This window comes from Ahaetulla prasina, chromosome 4 (genome assembly GCF_028640845.1).
Source record: "Ahaetulla prasina isolate Xishuangbanna chromosome 4, ASM2864084v1, whole genome shotgun sequence".
Classification (NCBI taxonomy): Eukaryota; Metazoa; Chordata; class Lepidosauria; order Squamata; family Colubridae; genus Ahaetulla; species Ahaetulla prasina.
This window is the reverse complement of record NC_080542.1, coordinates 2,335,353-2,352,800: the sequence shown is the minus strand read 5'-3', so window position 1 is coordinate 2,352,800 and position 17,448 is coordinate 2,335,353. Positions and strand designations below refer to the sequence as shown.

The 17,448-nt window shown below is 49.2% G+C and overlaps 1 protein-coding gene across 6 annotated transcripts in view; it reads right to left on the bottom strand.

Moving 5' to 3' along the window:
* Positions 1-750: 750 nt before the first annotated feature.
* Positions 751-17,448, bottom strand: part of WRAP53 (WD repeat containing antisense to TP53) — a 37,748-nt gene continuing 21,050 nt past the window's right edge. For all 6 annotated transcript variants that reach the window (XM_058180233.1, XM_058180231.1, XM_058180232.1 and 3 more), the window contains 7 exons: positions 16,784-16,872; positions 13,931-14,021; positions 11,524-11,656; positions 7,649-7,857; positions 7,394-7,497; positions 4,097-4,240; positions 751-1,561 (listed from right to left, as the gene is read on the bottom strand). In XM_058180233.1, the coding sequence (XP_058036216.1) occupies positions 1,357-1,561; positions 4,097-4,240; positions 7,394-7,497; positions 7,649-7,857; positions 11,524-11,656; positions 13,931-14,021; positions 16,784-16,872 (975 nt within the window). In that variant the 3' untranslated portion in view covers positions 751-1,356. The remainder of the gene's footprint in view (positions 1,562-4,096; positions 4,241-7,393; positions 7,498-7,648; positions 7,858-11,523; positions 11,657-13,930; positions 14,022-16,783; positions 16,873-17,448) is intronic.

Genomic DNA, 17,448 nt, shown 5'->3' with positions numbered 1-17,448 from the left:
AAAGTCAGCTGGGTGACTTCTGGCCAATCACCTGGAGACGGTGAGTTCTAGTACCGCCTTAGGCATAAGTCAGCTGGGTGAATTTTGGCCAATCACCAGGAGACGGTGAGTTCTAGTACCGCCTTAGGCATAAGTCAGCTGGGTGACTTTTGGCCAATCATCAGGAGACGGTGAGTTCTAGTACCGCCTTAGGCATAAGTCAGCTGGGTGACTTTTGGCCAATCATCAGGAGACGGTGAGTTCTAGTACTGCCTTAGGCATAAGTCAGCTGGTGACTTTTGGCCAATCACCAGGAGACGATGAGTTCTAGTACCGCCTTAGGCATACATCAGCTGGATGACTTTGGGCCGATCACCAGGAGACAGTGAGTTCTAGTCCTGCCTTAGATATAAAAGTCAGCTGGTGACTTTTGGCCAATCATCAGGAGACGGTGAGTTCTAGTACCGCCTTAGGCATAAGACAGCTGGGTGACTTTTGGCCAATCACCAATAGACAGCGAGTTCTAGTCCTGCCTTAGATATAAAAGTCAGCTGAGTGACTTCTGGCCAATCACCTGGAGACGGTGAGTTCTAGTCCCACCACAGCGAGGAAAGCAGGCTGGGTGAACTGTGAGCCAATCCCTCCCTATCAGCCCGGCCCACCTCACAGGGCAGTTGTTGTGGGGAAAACAGGAGGAGGAATGTGGTTTGGATACGTTCACCACCTTATTCGTAACGGTAATAAAAGTGGAGCAATAAATTAATAAAAAATTAAAAATACTTCCCAATTTATTGACACTCATGAGTTTGAGATTGGCGAGAAAGACTTCAAACGGTACGTATTCCAACGGTAGAAACTTTGGCTAACTCTTGCACCGCGTGTTTTTTTGTTTTTTTTCTGTGAGAAAATAAGTCTTGGAAAGAAGGAATTTCCGCCTAAATCTGGAAAAAAGCCGAGGAAAAATCACGGCCGAAATCCGTCAGTTGGGCAAAGCCAGAAAAAAACACCAATACATCAGAGAAGCAAGGAATTCTGGGAAAAGAAACCTGCAAGGGAAAAAAAAAATCCAGTGCCCTCCTTGGGTTGAAAAAAGGAAAGGAGACCAAGAAGAAAGATTTCAGGGCGTCTCCTGAGACCTCTCGGCGCTTTCTGCTCCCTGAAAACACCCCTTGGCGGTTGTGTTTCCGCACAAAGTCCCGTCCTCAAAAGTTCTCAACGTCCGTGCGGAAGGATTCACACCCCGTCCGGGAGTCGTGGTTATGCGCCCGGCTTTGTGCACATGGGGTGCAGCACCGCCGGCAAGTGCGCCGCGATTCTTGTTCGGCTCCTCGCGGTCCCAGCCGCCGCCGAAGTCTGTTTTGAGTCTGGTCTTCCGGGCTAGGAAACGTCCCCCTCGACGGCCGATGGAGAGGAGCACCACCACAGCCGGAGAGCGTTGTCGCCCCGCGCCCGAGGAGGGGTGGAGGGCAGACGGTCCTCGCCTCCTCCTCCTCCTTCCGCCTCGTCCTCTCCACTGTCTGGCAGGTCGGGAAACTGGCGCTGGCCAGAGGCCGTGGCCAACAGCGGGAGGCTGGGGTGGAGGCTGAAAGGAAGATGAGGGAGGATTAGGAAGGATCGAGGCCGGTTCATGCCCTGAGTAGAATCCCTTTCGAGCACAGCCATGTTTCCTCAGCTCTGTGGTTTCCTAACAAGCTGGACTCCAACTCCCAGAATCCCTTTCAAGCACAGCCAGGTTTCCTCAGCTCTGTGGTTTCCTAACAAGCTGGACTCCAATTCCCAGAATCCCTTTCGAGCACAGCCATGTTTCCTCAGCTCTGTGGTTTCCTAACAAGCTGGACTCCAACTCCCAGAATCCCTTTCGAGCACAGCCATGTTTCCTCAGCTCTGTGGTTTTCTAACAAGCTGGACTCCATTCCCAGAATCCCTTTTGAGCACAGCCATGTTTCCTCAGCTCTGTGGTTTCCTAACAAGCTGGACTCCAACTCCCAGAATCCCTTTCGAGCACAGCCATGTTTCCTCAGGTCTGTGGTTTCCTAACAAGCTGGACTCCACTCCCAGAATCCCTTTCGAGCACAGCCATGTTTCCTCAGCTCTGTGGTTTCCTAACAAGCTGGACTCCAACTCCCAGAATCCCTTTCAAGCACAGCCAGGTTTCCTCAGCTCTGTGGTTTCCTAACAAGCTGGACTCCAATTCCCAGAATCCCTTTCGAGCACAGCCATGTTTCCTCAGCTCTGTGGTTTCCTAACAAGCTGGACTCCAACTCCCAGAATCCCTTTCGAGCACAGCCATGTTTCCTCAGCTCTGTGGTTTTCTAACAAGCTGGACTCCATTCCCAGAATCCCTTTTGAGCACAGCCATGTTTCCTCAGCTCTGTGGTTTCCTAACAAGCTGGACTCCAACTCCCAGAATCCCTTTCGAGCACAGCCATGTTTCCTCAGGTCTGTGGTTTCCTAACAAGCTGGACTCCACTCCCAGAATCCCTTTCGAGCACAGCCATGTTTCCTCAGCTCTGTGGTTTCCTAACAAGCTGGATTCCAATTCCCAGAATCCCTTTCGAGCACAGCCATGTTTCCTCAGCTCTGTGGTTTCCTAACAAGCTGGACTCCACTCCCAGAATCCCTTTCGAGCACAGCCATGTTTCCTCAGCTCTGTGGTTTCCTAACAAGCTGGACTCCAATTCCCAGAATCCCTTTCGAGCACAGCCATGTTTCCTCAGCTCTGTGGTTTTCTAACAAGCTGGACTCCATTCCCAGAATCCCTTTCGAGCACAGCCATGTTTCTTCAGCTCTGTGGTTTCCTAACAAGCTGGACTCCAATTCCCAGAATCCCTTTCGAGCACAGCCATGTTTCCTCAGCGCTGTGGTTTCCTAACAAGCTGGACTCCAATTCCCAGAATCCCTTTCGAGCACAGCCGTGTTTCCTCAGCGCTGTGGTTTCCTAACAAGCTGGACTCCAATTCCCAGAATACCTTTCGAGCACAGCCGTGTTTCCTCAGCGCTGTGGTTTCCTAACAAGCTGGACTCCAATTCCCAGAATCCCTTTCGAGCACAGCCGTGTTTCCTCAGCTCTGTGGTTTCCTAACAAGCTGGACTCCAATTCCCAGAATCCCTTTCGAGCACAGCCACGTTTCCTCAGGTCTGTTGTTTCCTAACAAGCTGGACTCCAATTCCCAGAATCCCTTTTGAGCAGAGCCAGGTTTCCTCAGCTCTGTGGTTTCCTAACAAGCTGGACTCCAACTCCCAGAATCCCTTTCGAGCACAGCCATGTTTCCTCAGCGCTGTGGTTTCCTAACAAGCTGGACTCCAACTCCCAGAATCCCTTTCGAGCACAGCCATGTTTCCTCAGCGCTGTGGTTTTCTAACAAGAATCCCTTTCGAGCACAGCCATGTTTCCTCAGCTCTGTGGTTTCCTAACAAGCTGGACTCCAATTCCCAGAATCCCTTTCGAGCACAGCCATGTTTCCTCAGCTCTGTGGTTTCCTAACAAGCTGGACTCCAATTCCCAGAATCCCTTTCGAGCACAGCCATGTTTCCTCAGCTCTGTGGTTTCCTAACAAGCTGGACTCCAATTCCCAGAATCCCTTTCGAGCACAGCCATGTTTCCTCAGCTCTGTGGTTTCCTAACAAGCTGGACTCCAACTCCCAGAATCCCTTTCAAGCACAGCCAGGTTTCCTCAGCTCTGTGGTTTCCTAACAAGCTGGACTCCAATTCCCAGAATCCCTTTCGAGCACAGCCAGGTTTCCTCAGCTCTGTGGTTTCCTAACAAGCTGGACTCCAATTCCCAAAATCCCTTTCGAGCACAGCCGTATTTCCTCAGCTGTGTGGTTTCCTAACAAGCTGGACTCCAACTCCCAGAATCCCTTTCGAGCACAGCCCTGTTTCCTCAGCTCTGTGGTTTCCTAACAGATTGGACTCCAACTCCCAGAATCCCTTTCAAGCACAGCCAGGTTTCCTCCCAGGACCCTTAGCTGTGCTCGAAAGGGATTCTGGGAGTTGAAGTCCTCCAGGCTTAAAGTTGCCAAGGTTGGAGGCCCCTGCTCCTAGAGCCCAGTTTGAGCATAAAAAGGCAGACCCTCGAACTTCTCCTTCCCAACGGCACCCGAGCAGAATTCGCACCTGATCCCGTTCACACAGTCTCCCACGGCCTGGAACTGCAGGACGGGCTGCAACACGGCCGGGGGGTCAGCGGGGGGAGGCTGGGTGGTGTCCCAGGCTGTAATCTGGCCACTGGTGTTCCCGCTCAGCAAATACCGTCCGCTCCTGTTGAGGAAAAGCACGAGAAACCCGCTTGAATTCCAGCTAGTCCTCGACTTACGGCCAAAATGGAGGGCCCCCCCCAAAGCTCCGACGCTAAGCGAGACCGTTGTTCAGTGAGTCCCGCGCCCCCGTTTTACAATCTTTCCTGGGGGTTAAGTGAATGGCTATGTAGTTAAGGTCCCTTCCAACTCTTCTGCTATTCTGTTAGTCAGTCCCACGGTTGTTAAGTGAATCTGGCTTGTCGGAAGGTCGCAAAAGGGGATCGCTGTAACCGTCGTAAACACGAGTCGTTTCCCTGCGTCTGAATTTTGATCTCGTCACCATGGGGGAGGCGGCGATGGTCGTTAACCGGTCATAAGTCCCTTTTTTTTGTAACTTCGAACCGTCACTAAATAAACGGTTGTAAGTTGAGGACTGCCTGCATTGGTCTGGGGATCCGGGTGCGTGAAACGCAGCACGATTTCCGGAGCCTTCACAGGGGAAGGCACCCCAGCCTCATTTTCTCTTCTGTTTTCTCCTCCTATTAGTAGTCCTCGTCTTTACGCCCTGTTTCTTAATGACCGTTACAAATAATGGCTGCTTAAAAGGCCCAGAGGGACGCTCTGGCCGTCATAAGAATATCGTACGGCCCTTCCTCCCCGTGGCCGCCTCAGTCCCGCTGTTTACGGTCAGTGGGAGAAGACATTTCGTGACCCAACTAGGTAACGTCATCAGCACTAAAAGGGAGTCAGGCTTGCTCCCTGTTTATATAGAGGGTATTACTTTCTGCTTGGTTGTTTGTCTGGGGTTAATCCCTGCTTATCTGAATGTCGGCTGCTGGACGGTTGTGTGTTCCGGTCTATTTGTAGCCCAGATGGGGTAACCTAGCCGGGTCAAGATAACCACCAAGCTCAGAGAACAGCAAGGACCCTAAAGTCCCCCTCCTCTCCTCTTCCTCTCCTCCTCCTCCTTTTCCTCCTACCCCCTCCTCCTTCTCCCCTTCCTCTTACCTTATTCTTCCTCTTCCTCCTATCCTCATCCCCCCTCCTCTTCTCATCATCACCTCCTCCTCCTCTTCCTTTCTATCGCTCTCCTCCTCATCGTCCTCACCTCCTCCCCCTCCTATTCTCATTGTCCTCATCTCCTTCTCTTCTTCCTCCTATCCCCCTCCCCCTCCCCCTTCTACCCTCCTCCTATTCTCATTGTCCTTCCCTCTTCCTCCTATACTCCTCCTCCTCCTTTCCTCCTACCCCTCCTCCTTCTCCCCTTCCTCTTACCTTATTCCTCCTCTTCCTCCTGTCCTCCTCATCCCCTCTCCTCCTCCTTCTCATCGTCCTCACCTCCTTCTCCTCTTCCTTTCTCCTATCGCCCTCCTCCTCATCGTCTTCACCTCCTCCTCCTCCCCCTCCTATTCTCATTGTCTTCACCTCCTTCTCCTCTTCCTCCTATCCCCCTCCCCCTCCCTCTCCCCCTTCTACCCTCCTCCTCCTATTCTCATTGTCCTTACCTCTTCCTCCTACTCCTCCTGCTCCTTTCCTCCTACCCCTCCTCTTTCTCCCCTTCCTCTTACCTTATTCCTCCTCTTCTTCCTGTCCTCCTCATCCCCTCCTCCTCCTCTTCTCATAGTCCTCACCTCCTTCTCCTCTTCCTTTCTCCTATCGCCTCCTCCTCATCGTCCTCACCTCCTCCTCCCCTCCTATTCTCATTGTCTTCACCTCCTTCTCCCTTCCTCCTATCCCCTTCCTCCCTCTCCCCTTCTACCCTCCTCCTCCTCCTCCTATTCTCATTGTCCTTCCTCTTCCTCCTATACTCCTCCTGCTCCTTTCCTCCTACCCCTCCTCTTTCTCCCCTTCCTCTTACCTTATTCCTCCTCTTCCTCCTGTCCTCCTCATCCCCTCCTCCTCCTCTTCTCATAGTCCTCACCTCCTTCTCCTCTTCCTTTCTCCTATCGCCTCCTCCTCATCGTCCTCACCTCCTCCTCCTCCCTCCTATTCTCATTGTCTTCACCTCCTTCTCCTCTTCCTCCTATCCCCTCTTCCTCCCTCTCCCCTTCTACCCTCCTCCTCCTATTCTCATTGTCCTTCCTCTTCCTCCTATCCTCCTCCTGCTCCTTTTCGTCCTATCCCCTCCCCTCCCTCTCCCCTTCTACCTCCTCCTCCTATTCTCATTGTCCTTACCTCTTCCTCCTATACTCCTCCTGCTCCTTTCCTCCTACCCCTCCTCTTTCTCCCCTTCCTCTTACCTTATTCCTCCTCTTCTTCCTGTCCTCCTCATCCCCTCCTCCTCCTCTTCTCATAGTCCTCACCTCCTTCTCCTCTTCCTTTCTCCTATCGCCTCCTCCTCATCGTCCTCACCTCCTCCTCCTCCCCTCCTATTCTCATTGTCTTCACCTCCTTCTCCCTTCCTCCTATCCCCTCTTCCTCCCTCTCCCCTTCTACCCTCCTCCCTCCTCCTCCTATTCTCATTGTCCTTCCTCTTCCTCCTATACTCCTCCTGCTCCTTTCCTCCTACCCCCTCCTCTTTCTCCCCTTCCTCTTACCTTATTCCTCCTCTTCCTCCTGTCCTCCTCATCCCCTCTCCTCCTCCTCTTCTCATAGTCCTCACCTCCTTCTCCTCTTCCTTTCTCCTATCGCCCTCCTCCTCATCGTCCTCACCTCCTCCTCCTCCCCCTCCTATTCTCATTGTCTTCACCTCCTTCTCCTCTCCCTCCTTTCCCCTCTTCCTCCTCCTCTCCCCTTCTACCCTCCTCCTCCTATTCTCATTGTCCTTCCCTCTTCCTCCTATCCTCCTCCTGCTCCTTTTCGTCCTATCCCCCTCCTCCTCCTTACCCTCCTTCTACCCTCCTATTCTCATTGTCCTCACCTCCTCCTCTTCCTCCTATACTCAACCTGTTCTTCCTCCTCCTCTTTCTATCACCTTCCTCCTCCCCTGCTCCTTCCCCTCCCCTCCTCATTGTCCTCCCCTCCCTCCTCTTTCCCCATTCTGCTTCTCCCTCCTCCACAAGCCCCCCTCCCTTCTAGCTCTCATGACGTTCCCTAGTCGGGTCACGAAACATCTGCAAGAAAACCACCCAGCTCAGAGACCACCCCACACCAAGGACACCCCCCCCCACGAAGAAGAAAACCATCTCCCTCAGAGATAAGGACAGGAGGGGATCTCCTCCAGACGATCGCTTACGGATCCAGGTCAAAATAAATCCTCTGGTTGGTGGCCACCGTGCGGGAAAGCGCGAAGACGATCTCGCCCGGCTGTCGGAGGTCCCAGCAGAGAATCTCGGCGTCCTGGCGGGAAATTGAGAGGCTTTTTTAAAAAAGGAGAAGGAACGAGCCGAGCCCCCTTAGCCTGTCGCCCTAACCAACCACAGAGCCCAGAGTCCGACAGCCACCGTGCCGTGCTAGGTCCCTCCGTCCCACCCAGCCTCGGACCTTCTACCTTCCGACCGCCCGTGAAGAGGTAAAAGCCGTCCGGGGAGAAGACGGCGTGGGTGACGCCACCGCGGTGCCCGACGAGCATCGCCAAGGGGTCTCCCTCGGCACGGGAGTAGAGGCCGACGGTCTTCGCGTACGACGTGCAGGCGTAGAGCGGTTGCGTCGGGCTGAACGCGATGCAAGAGATAATTCCGCTTTGCCCTTGTTTCTTCACTGGAAGGAAAAGAGGTGTTGTTTCTGCGCCCCACGAGCAGGGTCTCCTGCCAGAAAGTGACTTGGAAAGTGAGGGGGAAGGGCCGTCAGGACTTACCTCGGGAGCACCGGCTTCCCTGGCTCAGCTCCAGGAGCCACAGGCAGGCCAGGTGGAGGAGATAACGAGGCCTCCGTCCCCTGACTATTTCCCCCCCCAGGCCACGCCTCCAGACTCAGCTGATGGCAATCAGGCCTGGTTGGACCCTAGGTTTCATAGGCAGGAGAGGCGGGAACAACAGAAGCAAGGGTGGGGCAGGCCTAGGAAGTGCTGAGTCATGGAGCCACACCCCACAGGATATAAAAGCAGCAAGGGCTGCTATGCCTCTTCGTAGCAGGCAAATCAACTGCTTAATTAAGAGCTGAAGTACTGTTTGTTGACTCATCGGCATCCAGGGAGATAACAGAGACACTTGGCAGATGCTCCTTAGTTTGCTGCCAGAGCTGATAGTGCCGGCTAATTAAGCCATCGCTCGGACTGAGGCGAGGGGGACCGAACAAGAGGGTGGGAAATGGCCGGATTAGACCCCCCCTCCCCTAATGGATCCACCCTTAAAATCCTATGAAACGAGGGCTTTCGTGGAGGGGGGGGGACGCCCCACCCTGATGCACCGAGCACCCCATCTGGAGGTTCTCCCGTTGTCAGAAGACGGGACGATGTGAATCCGGCTGGCGTCCCCCACTACCCTACGGGAAGTCCTCGACTTATAACCGTTGGCTTAGTGACCGTTCGACACTGGAAAAAGCGACTTATGACTGGTCACGTGATCAAAATTCGGACGTTCGGCAACTGACTCGTAGTTATGACGGTCGCAGCATCCGGGGTGGTGGGGCGACCGTCTGACAAGCAAAGTCAACCGGGGGGGGGAGGGGGGGGGGAGAGAGAGCCGGATACACTTAAACGACCGTGTGACTTGCTTAACAACTGCAGGGATTCACTGAACGGCGGTGGCGAGAAAGGTCGTAAAACGGAGCAAAATTCAGTTACCCACTGTCTCAATTATCAACTTTAGCAAAATATAGAAATTTGGGGCTCCACCGTGGATGTACAGTAGCGGCCAAAATTGTGGAAACCTTTTTTGGGAAAAGTGTCTTTTTGAGGTTTGATGGCTAATAACACCACATTTTTATTTTATTTTATTTTATTTTTGCATTTCAAGATCATCCTCTTCCATTGCTGGAATGGCCTGGGAATAGCCCAGACCTTCATCCAATGGAAAATCTAGGGAGCCCACTCAAGAAACTGGTTAGTCAGAAGTGACTCAGCAATAAAACCCAGTTAATAGAAGCCAACATTCAATCTTGGTTTGACATGATACCAGCTGCAGAACTCAAAGACTGGGTTCACGTAAGGCCATCCTTCATGCTAAAGGTTGCCCAACTAAGCATTTACTGACATGCGGATCATTTTTGCATATCTCCTTTTTTCTAGGTGATCATTTTTGTATATCTCATTTTTTCTACCTGTTTCCCTTTTCTTCTTCATACGGTAACTGCTATTCTAATAGAATAGAATAGAATAGAATAGAATTTTATTGGCCAAGTGTGATTGGACACACAAGGAATTTGTCTTGGTGCATATGCTCTCAGTGTACATAAAAGAAAAGATACGTTCATCAAGGTACAACATTTACAACACAATTGATGATCAATATATCAATATAAATCATAAGGATTGCCAGCAACAAGTTATAGTCATACAGTCATAAGTGGAAAGAGATTGGTGATGGGAACGATGAGAAGATTAATAGTAGTGCAGATTCAGTAAATAGTCTGACAGTGTTGAGGGAATTATTTGTTTAGCAGAGTGATGGCCTTCGGGGAAAAAACTGTCCTTGTGTCTAGTTGTTCTGATGTGCAGTGCTCTATAGCGTCGTTTTGAGGGTAGGAGTTGAAACAGTTTATGTCCTGGATGCGAGGGATCTGCAAATATTTTCACGGCCCTCTTCTTGATTCGTGCAGTATACAGGTCCTCAATGGAAGGCAGGTTGGTAGCAATTGTTTTTTCTGCAGTTCTAATTATCCTCTGAAGTCTGTGTTTTTCTTGTTGGGTTGCAGAACCGAACCAGACAGTTATGGAGGTGCAAATGACAGACTCAATAATTCCTCTGTAAAATTGGATCAGCAGCTCCTTGGGCAGTTTGAGCTTACTGAGTTGGCGCAGAAAGAACATTCTTTGTAATAGCAAATCCTTCCTCAAACTGATTGCATTACATTCTTGATTAAATGATCTTTCCATTGATATAGAATTTTAGGGTACTACTCCAAAAAAAAAAAAAAAGCGATGTTATTAGCTAGTTTTAGAAAATACGACTTTTCCCAAAAGGTTTCCACAATTTTGGCCACCATTGTAATTCAAAGAGAACCTGTATTCTAAGTGTTTTTTCAATCCTGGCCCCTTTAAGAGGCGTGGACTTCAACTCCCAGAATGCCACAGCCAGTGATGCTTATAAGAGACAAGGACTTATGGGAGTTGAAGTCCATGCCTCTTAAAGGGACCAAGGTGGAGAAACACGGCTTTAATTATTCCAGATTACTTTTAATATGGATCATTAATATGGATCCCTCGCATCCTGGACATAAACTGTTTCAACTCCTATCCTCAAAACGACGCTATAGAGCACTGCACACCAGAACAACTAGACACAAGAACAGTTTTTTCCCGAAGGCCATCACTCTGCTAAACAAATAATTCCCTCAACACTGTCAGACTATTTACTGAATCTGCACTACTATTAATCGTTTCATAGTTCCCATCACCAATCTCTTTCCACTTATGACTGTATGACTATAACTTGTTGCTGGCAATCCTTATGATTTATATTGATATATTGACCATCAATTGTGTTGTAAATGTTGTACCTTGATGAACGTATCTTTTCTTTTATGTACACTGAGAGCATATGCACCAAGACAAATTCCTTGTGTGTCCAATCACACTTGGCCAATAAATTCTAAATTCTAAAATTTAGAGCAGGGGTCTCCAACCTTGGTCCCTTTTAAGACTTGTGGACTTCAACTCCCAGAGTCCCTCAGCCAGCTTTGCTTAAAGGGACCAAGGTTGGAGACCCCTGCTTTAGAGGGAAGGAATTTTTAAAAAGGACTTTGGGACTACAAAACCCAAAACCACCCCTCTTCTCCTAGGTTCCCACCGAAACTTAAGCCCATTCTGAAGGGGGCCCATTCTGGGCACCCCCTTCCGCCGTAGGACAGAGGTGGCCACAAGTAGTCCTCGACGTACGACCACAATGGAGCCCGAAACCTCCGTTGCTAAGCAAGACAGTTAAGTGAGTTTTGCCCCGTCTTGACACCCTTTCTTGCCACGTTCGTTAAGTGAATCGCTGCAACCATCATAAATAGGGAGTCGGCTGCCAAGCACCCGAATTTTCATCATACGACCGTGGCAGGGACGGGACGGCGGTCGTTAAGTGTGAAAAAAAAACAAAAACGGCCCGGAGTCGTTTTTTCCACTGCTGTCGTAACTCCAAACGGCCGCTAAACGAACGGTCGTAAGCCGAGAACGACCTGTGCCTGCTTCACACCCTGCATTTCCTTCCGTTAAACGTTCAATTTGGCTCCAGATTTCAGCTGCCTGGGGACCTGGGACCCGAAGTCGCCCCTCAAGCTCACCGAACGTCGGTCTGTTTTCGCACGACCGTCCGGGCCGCGACGTGTCGAACACGCGCACCATCTTGTCAAAGCCGCAGAAGAGCCGGGCGCCGTCCGGAGTGAAGCAGAGCGAGTGGGCGGCCGTCAGCTCGTCCTGGATGTGAAAGGACAAACAGGTCTGCGGTCAAGAATAACAGAAGAGTTGGAAGGGACCTTGGAGGTCATCTAGTCCAACCCCCAATCCCCCCCCAAAGAAGGAAGACCCGACACCAGTTCTGACCGATGGCAATCCGGTCTCTTCTCGAAAACCTTCCAGGCTTTTTTTGGTCTTTTAAAAATTAGGTTGCTTTCATTCAGAACCACAGAAGAGTTGGAAGGGCCCTTAGAGGTCTTCTAGTCCAACCCCCCCCCCCCGGTTTGAGCAGGGGACTCAGGGGACTTTCAGACCAAGGCTTGTCCAAACTTCTTAAAAACTTCCACTGTTGGAAGCACTGGGGCTGTCCAGGACCGGGGCTGCCCCACAAATATCGTGGCTTCAATCCAGCTATTTTTCTTCCATGTCTGATAAACGTCTGTCAATCCATCCCTTTCCATCCATCCGTCAGGCCATCCAAACATCTTGTCAATCCAGCCCAAGGAGGGAGGGTCTTGCCATCCGCACCGGTGGCCCCAAATCAAGAGAGGTCAAATAACAGAATAACAAGAGTTGGAAGGGACCTTGGAGGTCTTCTAGTCCAGCCCCTTGCTCAAACGGGACACCCTAGACCAGTGATGGCTAACCTTTTCGCCATCGCGTGGCAGGAGTGAGGGGGGGGGGGATCGCACGCGTGCGTGTCCACACCCATAATTCTATGTGCACTGCCCCCGTGCATGCGTGTGGAACCCCCCGGCACGTTTGCCAACTTCTAGTGGAACCGGAAGGCCCGTTTTTTTGCTCCCCAGAGCCTTTCTAGGAGTCTCACCAGAAGTTGCTAAACGGGCCGTTTCTGGCCTCCGGAGAGCCTCCGGGAGGTGGGGAAGGCCGTTTTTGCCCTCCCGAGACTCCTAGAAAGGCTCTGGAGGCTGGGGACAGCAAAAAACGGGCCTTCCGGTTACACCGGAAGTTCGCAAACGGGCTGTTTCTGGCCTCCGGAGAGTCTCCAGGGGTGGGAAAGGCTGTTTTTGCCCTCCCGAGACTCCTAGAAAGGCTCTGGAGGCTGGGGACAGCAAAAAACGGGCCTTCCGGTTACACCGGAAGTTCGCAAACGGGCTGTTTCTGGCCTCCGGAGAGTCTCCAGGGGTGGGAAAGGCTGTTTTTACCCTCCCGAGACTCCTAGAAAGGCTCTGGAGGCCGGGGAGAGAGAAAAACGGGCCTTCTCCACCACCCTCCCGAGGTCCTCCAGAGGCAGGAAACACCCTGTTTCCCTACTTCTGGTGGGCCCGAAAGGCCTGAAAATCAGCTGGCCAACGCACACATGCGCACCGGAGCTGAGCTCACGTGCCCACCAATATGGCTACACGTGCCACCTGCGGCACGCGTGCCAAAGCTTCGCCATCAAGGGCCCTAGACCATTTCTGACAAGTCTCTGTCCAGTCTCTTCTTAAAAACCTCCAGTGACATCTAGTGGCAAGGAGTTCCACTGGTTAATTATTAGAATAACTGTGTTGGAAGGGGCCTTGGAGGTCTTCTAATCCAAGCCCCCTATTCAGGCAGTTCACTCAGGCATCACTGGAGGCTTTGAAGAGGAGACTGGATTGCCATTTGTCAGAAATGGTGTAGGGTGGGGGTGGGTGGGTGGGTTGGACTAGATGACCTACAAGGTCCCTTCCAACTCTTTGTTAATCTGTATCTGTTTACCTTATACCATCCCTGGTCAAACGGTTGTCCAGTCTCTTCTTAACAACTCCTAGTGATGGAGCAAGCGCCCACAACTTCTGGTGGCAAGCTGTTCCACAGGTTAATTGCCCTCCCTGTTAGGAAGTTTCTCCCGAATTCCAGGTTGCTTCTCTCCTTGATGAGTTTCCACCCGTTGCTGCTTCTCCTGCCTTCGGGGGCTTTGGAGAATAGCTTGACCCCCAAATCTTCTTTGGGGCAGCCCCCTTAGATATTGGAAGACTGCTATCATGTCTCCCCCTAATCCTTCTTTTCATTCGACATCCTCAATTCCAGCAACCGTTCTTCGTAGGTTTTATCCTCCAGCCCCCCCCCTAAATCCTCTTTGTTGTCCTTTTTTTCTTCTCTGCATTTTTGGAAGAGTCTCAACATCTTTTTTTTTATACTGTGGCAACCAAACCTGGGTGCCATATTCCATCCATATTCATTAACAGAACGAAGTACAGACGACGTCGAATGATTAACTGGGGGGGGGATTCATTTCTGGACAAGATACAAAGCCCAGGAGGGCTGTGAGTGGGGGGGGATGAGTTCCCCCTTTCAAGACTTACTCACCAAGTGGTTGTAGGGGCGAAAAGAGGCCCGGAGCTGCCCACTGAAGGCATCCCACACGTGGACGGGGTTGTCTCGGCTGCTGCTGGCCAGGCTGCATCGGGAGAGAAGGCAGGGATGAGGAAGGCTGGCCTGGACCATCACCAAGCCAGCGTCTGGAAGAGGTGGCTGGCTGGCTGTATAAGGGACCCAGGAGGCGTACGCAGGGGGGAGATACCGTAGGTGGGTATACACATAATTTTCCTCATTTATTTTGTCGTGGTCAGGTAGTGCGCATTGGAAGGGGCTGGACCCTTCGAGAGCTGGAGGCAACGAAATTTCATTTTAATGTACGCTGATCAGTGTACGTTCAAAGTGGCAATAAGGTTATTATTTCGAATTCTCTTGCTATTTCATTTCTACTTCTGTTTCTATTATTTCTATTTCTATTATTTCTATTCTCTATTCTGAATCCTATTCTATTCTATTCTATTCTATTCTATTCTATATTCTATATTATTTCTATTCTATTTCTGTTCTGAATTCTATTCTAATTCTATTCTATTTCCATTCTTCTATTCTATTTTATTCTATTCTATTCTATTATTTCTATTCTATTTTTGTTCTGAATTCTATTCTATTCTAATTCTATTCTATTTCCATTCTTCTATTCTAATTCTATTCTATGCTTTTCTATTCTATTCTATTCTATTTTCTCTATTATTTCTATTCTATTTTTGTTCTGAATTCTATTCTATTCTATTTCCATTCTTCTATTCTAATTCTATTCTATTCTATTCTATTCTATATTCTCTATTATTTCTATTCTATTTCTGTTCTGAATTCTATTCTATTTTTGTTCTGAATTCTATTCTATTCTAATTCTATTCTATTTCCATTCTTCTATTCTAAGTCTATTCTAATTCTATTCTATGCTTTTCTATTCTATTCTATTCTATTTTCTCTATTATTTCTATTCTATTTTTGTTCTGAATTCTATTCTATTTCCATTCTTCTATTCTAATTCTATTCTATTCTATTCTATTCTATATTCTCTATTATTTCTATTCTATTTCTGTTCTGAATTCTATTCTATTTTTGTTCTGAATTCTATTCTATTCTAATTCTATTCTATTTCCATTCTTCTATTCTAGTCTATTCTAATTCTATTCTATGCTTTTCTATTCTATTCTATTCTATTCTATTCTATTTTCTCTATTATTTCTATTCTATTTTTGTTCTGAATTCTATTCTATTCTATTTCCATTCTTCTATTGTATTCTATTCTATTCTATTCTAATTTTATTCTATTCTATTTCCATTCTTCTATTCTATTTCCATTCTATTTCCATTCCATTCCATTCTACTGTGTTTCCCCGAAAATAACACCCTGTCTTATATTTTTTTGAACCCCGAAATAAGCGCCTGGCCTTATTTTCGGGGAGATCTTATTATTTTGGGGCGCATGGAGCAAGACGGGGCTCCTCTTGCCGTCTTACCCGATTTCCATCTCTGTGTTTAAATATTTTCGGGGGGGGGGGCTTGTTTTAGCGCATGCACTCAAAAGCCCGATTGGGCTTATTATCAGGGGAGGTCTTATTTTCGGGGAAACAGGGTATATTTTCTATTATTTCCATTTCTATTCTATTTCTGTTCTGAATCCTATTCTATTCTATTCTATTCTATTCTATTCTATTCTATTCTATTCTATTCTATTCTATTCCATTCCATTCCATTCCATTCCATTCCATTCCATTCCATTCCATTCCATTCCATTCATTTGTTATATTCTATTCTTCATTCCAATATTTATTCTATTCTATTCTATTCTATTCTATTCTATTCTATTCTATCCTATCCTATCCTATATTCTACTCTACTCTACTCAACAGGAAGGGCTTTGCCATACAAAAATAAAGCCATCACAGAGTCGCTTTGGGTAGCGAAATAGTCAGCACCTAAATTTAATAATAATAAATCAAACTGCCAGTGAGTTCCTTCCATCGCCCTCTTTCTCCAGGTGGTAGAATTTACAGCTAGTCCTCGACTTACGACCGTTCATTTAGTGACCGTCCCAACTTACGACGGCACTGAAACAAAGGGACTTAGCACCATTTTTCCACACTTAGCGACCGTTGAAAGCAGCCCCTCAGTCACGTGATCCCCTTTTGCGGCCGTCTGACGAAGCCAAGGCCACGGGAAAGCCGGATGCGCTTAACGGCCGGGTGACTCACGTAAACAACCGCAGGGATTCACTTAGCGACCGTGGCAAGGAAGGCCGTAAAACGAGGCAAAACTCTCATAAAAGTATTAGAGCAACGAAGGGGGGAAACAGGGACAGCCCCCGGTGAAGTTCGTCGAAGGGCGGCAAAAGCCACTTAACGACTGCCTCGCTTAGTGGCAGGACTCAATCGCGGTCATAAGCCGAGGACCAACTGTAAAAAAAATATTTTTTGGATTGCGTGGATTGGCGCAAAGATCCAGCGATATTTTTTTTCAGGGTCTGCATCCTGAGGGTTTTTTTTTTTGGAGTGGTGCAGTGGCCTAGAAGTGGCGCTCTCGCCTCCCAATCGGGAGGCTGTGAGTTCGATCCTAGGTAGAGGCCGATATTTCTCTCTCTGGGCACACTGGGAATATATCTTCCGAACAAAACTCCTCATTGGCGACAGGGAAGGGCATCCGGCCAGTAAAACACTCCGCTAGCTCCATTCAGTTGCCCAGAACTCCACCCCGCAAGGGATTGTGGGATCGTTAAAAGATGGCCCCCTGATTTCTCTTTTTTTTAAAAAAAAAACAAAACAAAACTCAGCACCCCTTTGTTAAGTTTGAGGGCGCAAAAGCCAACGGCGGGAAAAAGAACCGAAGCGCGCAACTTACAAGCACGTTTCCGGTTGGGAGGAATTCATCAGCGGGAACCAGCAGTAGTCGTAGAGGGTGTCTCCTTCCGCCATGCGCAGGACGGGACTCTGGGGAGGGAATGAGGGAGAGACGTGGGCTTCGAGCAGGGGGGCTCACTCCCCCGCCCCCCCAAAAGGCTCCGGGGCAGCTATTCCTTCTGAGCCTTGAAGATGGGGGGACTTCAACTCCCAGAATTCCCCCAAGGATTTGCTCCCCAAAGAACGAAGGCAGGACTGGAGGTGGGAATTCAGGCAGATTCACATTCCTTCTGTTTGCATCTCCTTCCTTCGTTCCTTCCTATCACTGTTCCTCCCCATCTCCTTCTTCCTTTTCTATTTCACTTCTCCCTCCCTCTTTCCTTTTCTATTTCATTTCTTCCTTTTCTCTCTTTCCTTCCTCTCTCCCTCCCCATCTCCTTCCTTTTTTCTATTTCCTCTTTCCCTCCTTCTTTTCCTTCCCTTTCTTTTCCTTTCTTCTTTCTTTCCTCGTCTCGTCTCTCTCCTTCCTTCTCATCGCCTTCCTTCCTTTTCTATTTCATTTCTCCCTCCCTTCTTTCTTCCTTTCCTTTTCTATTTTCTTCCTTACTCTTCTCTCCTTCCTTCCTTCTTCTCATCTCCTTCCTTCCTTCTTCTCATCTCCTTCCT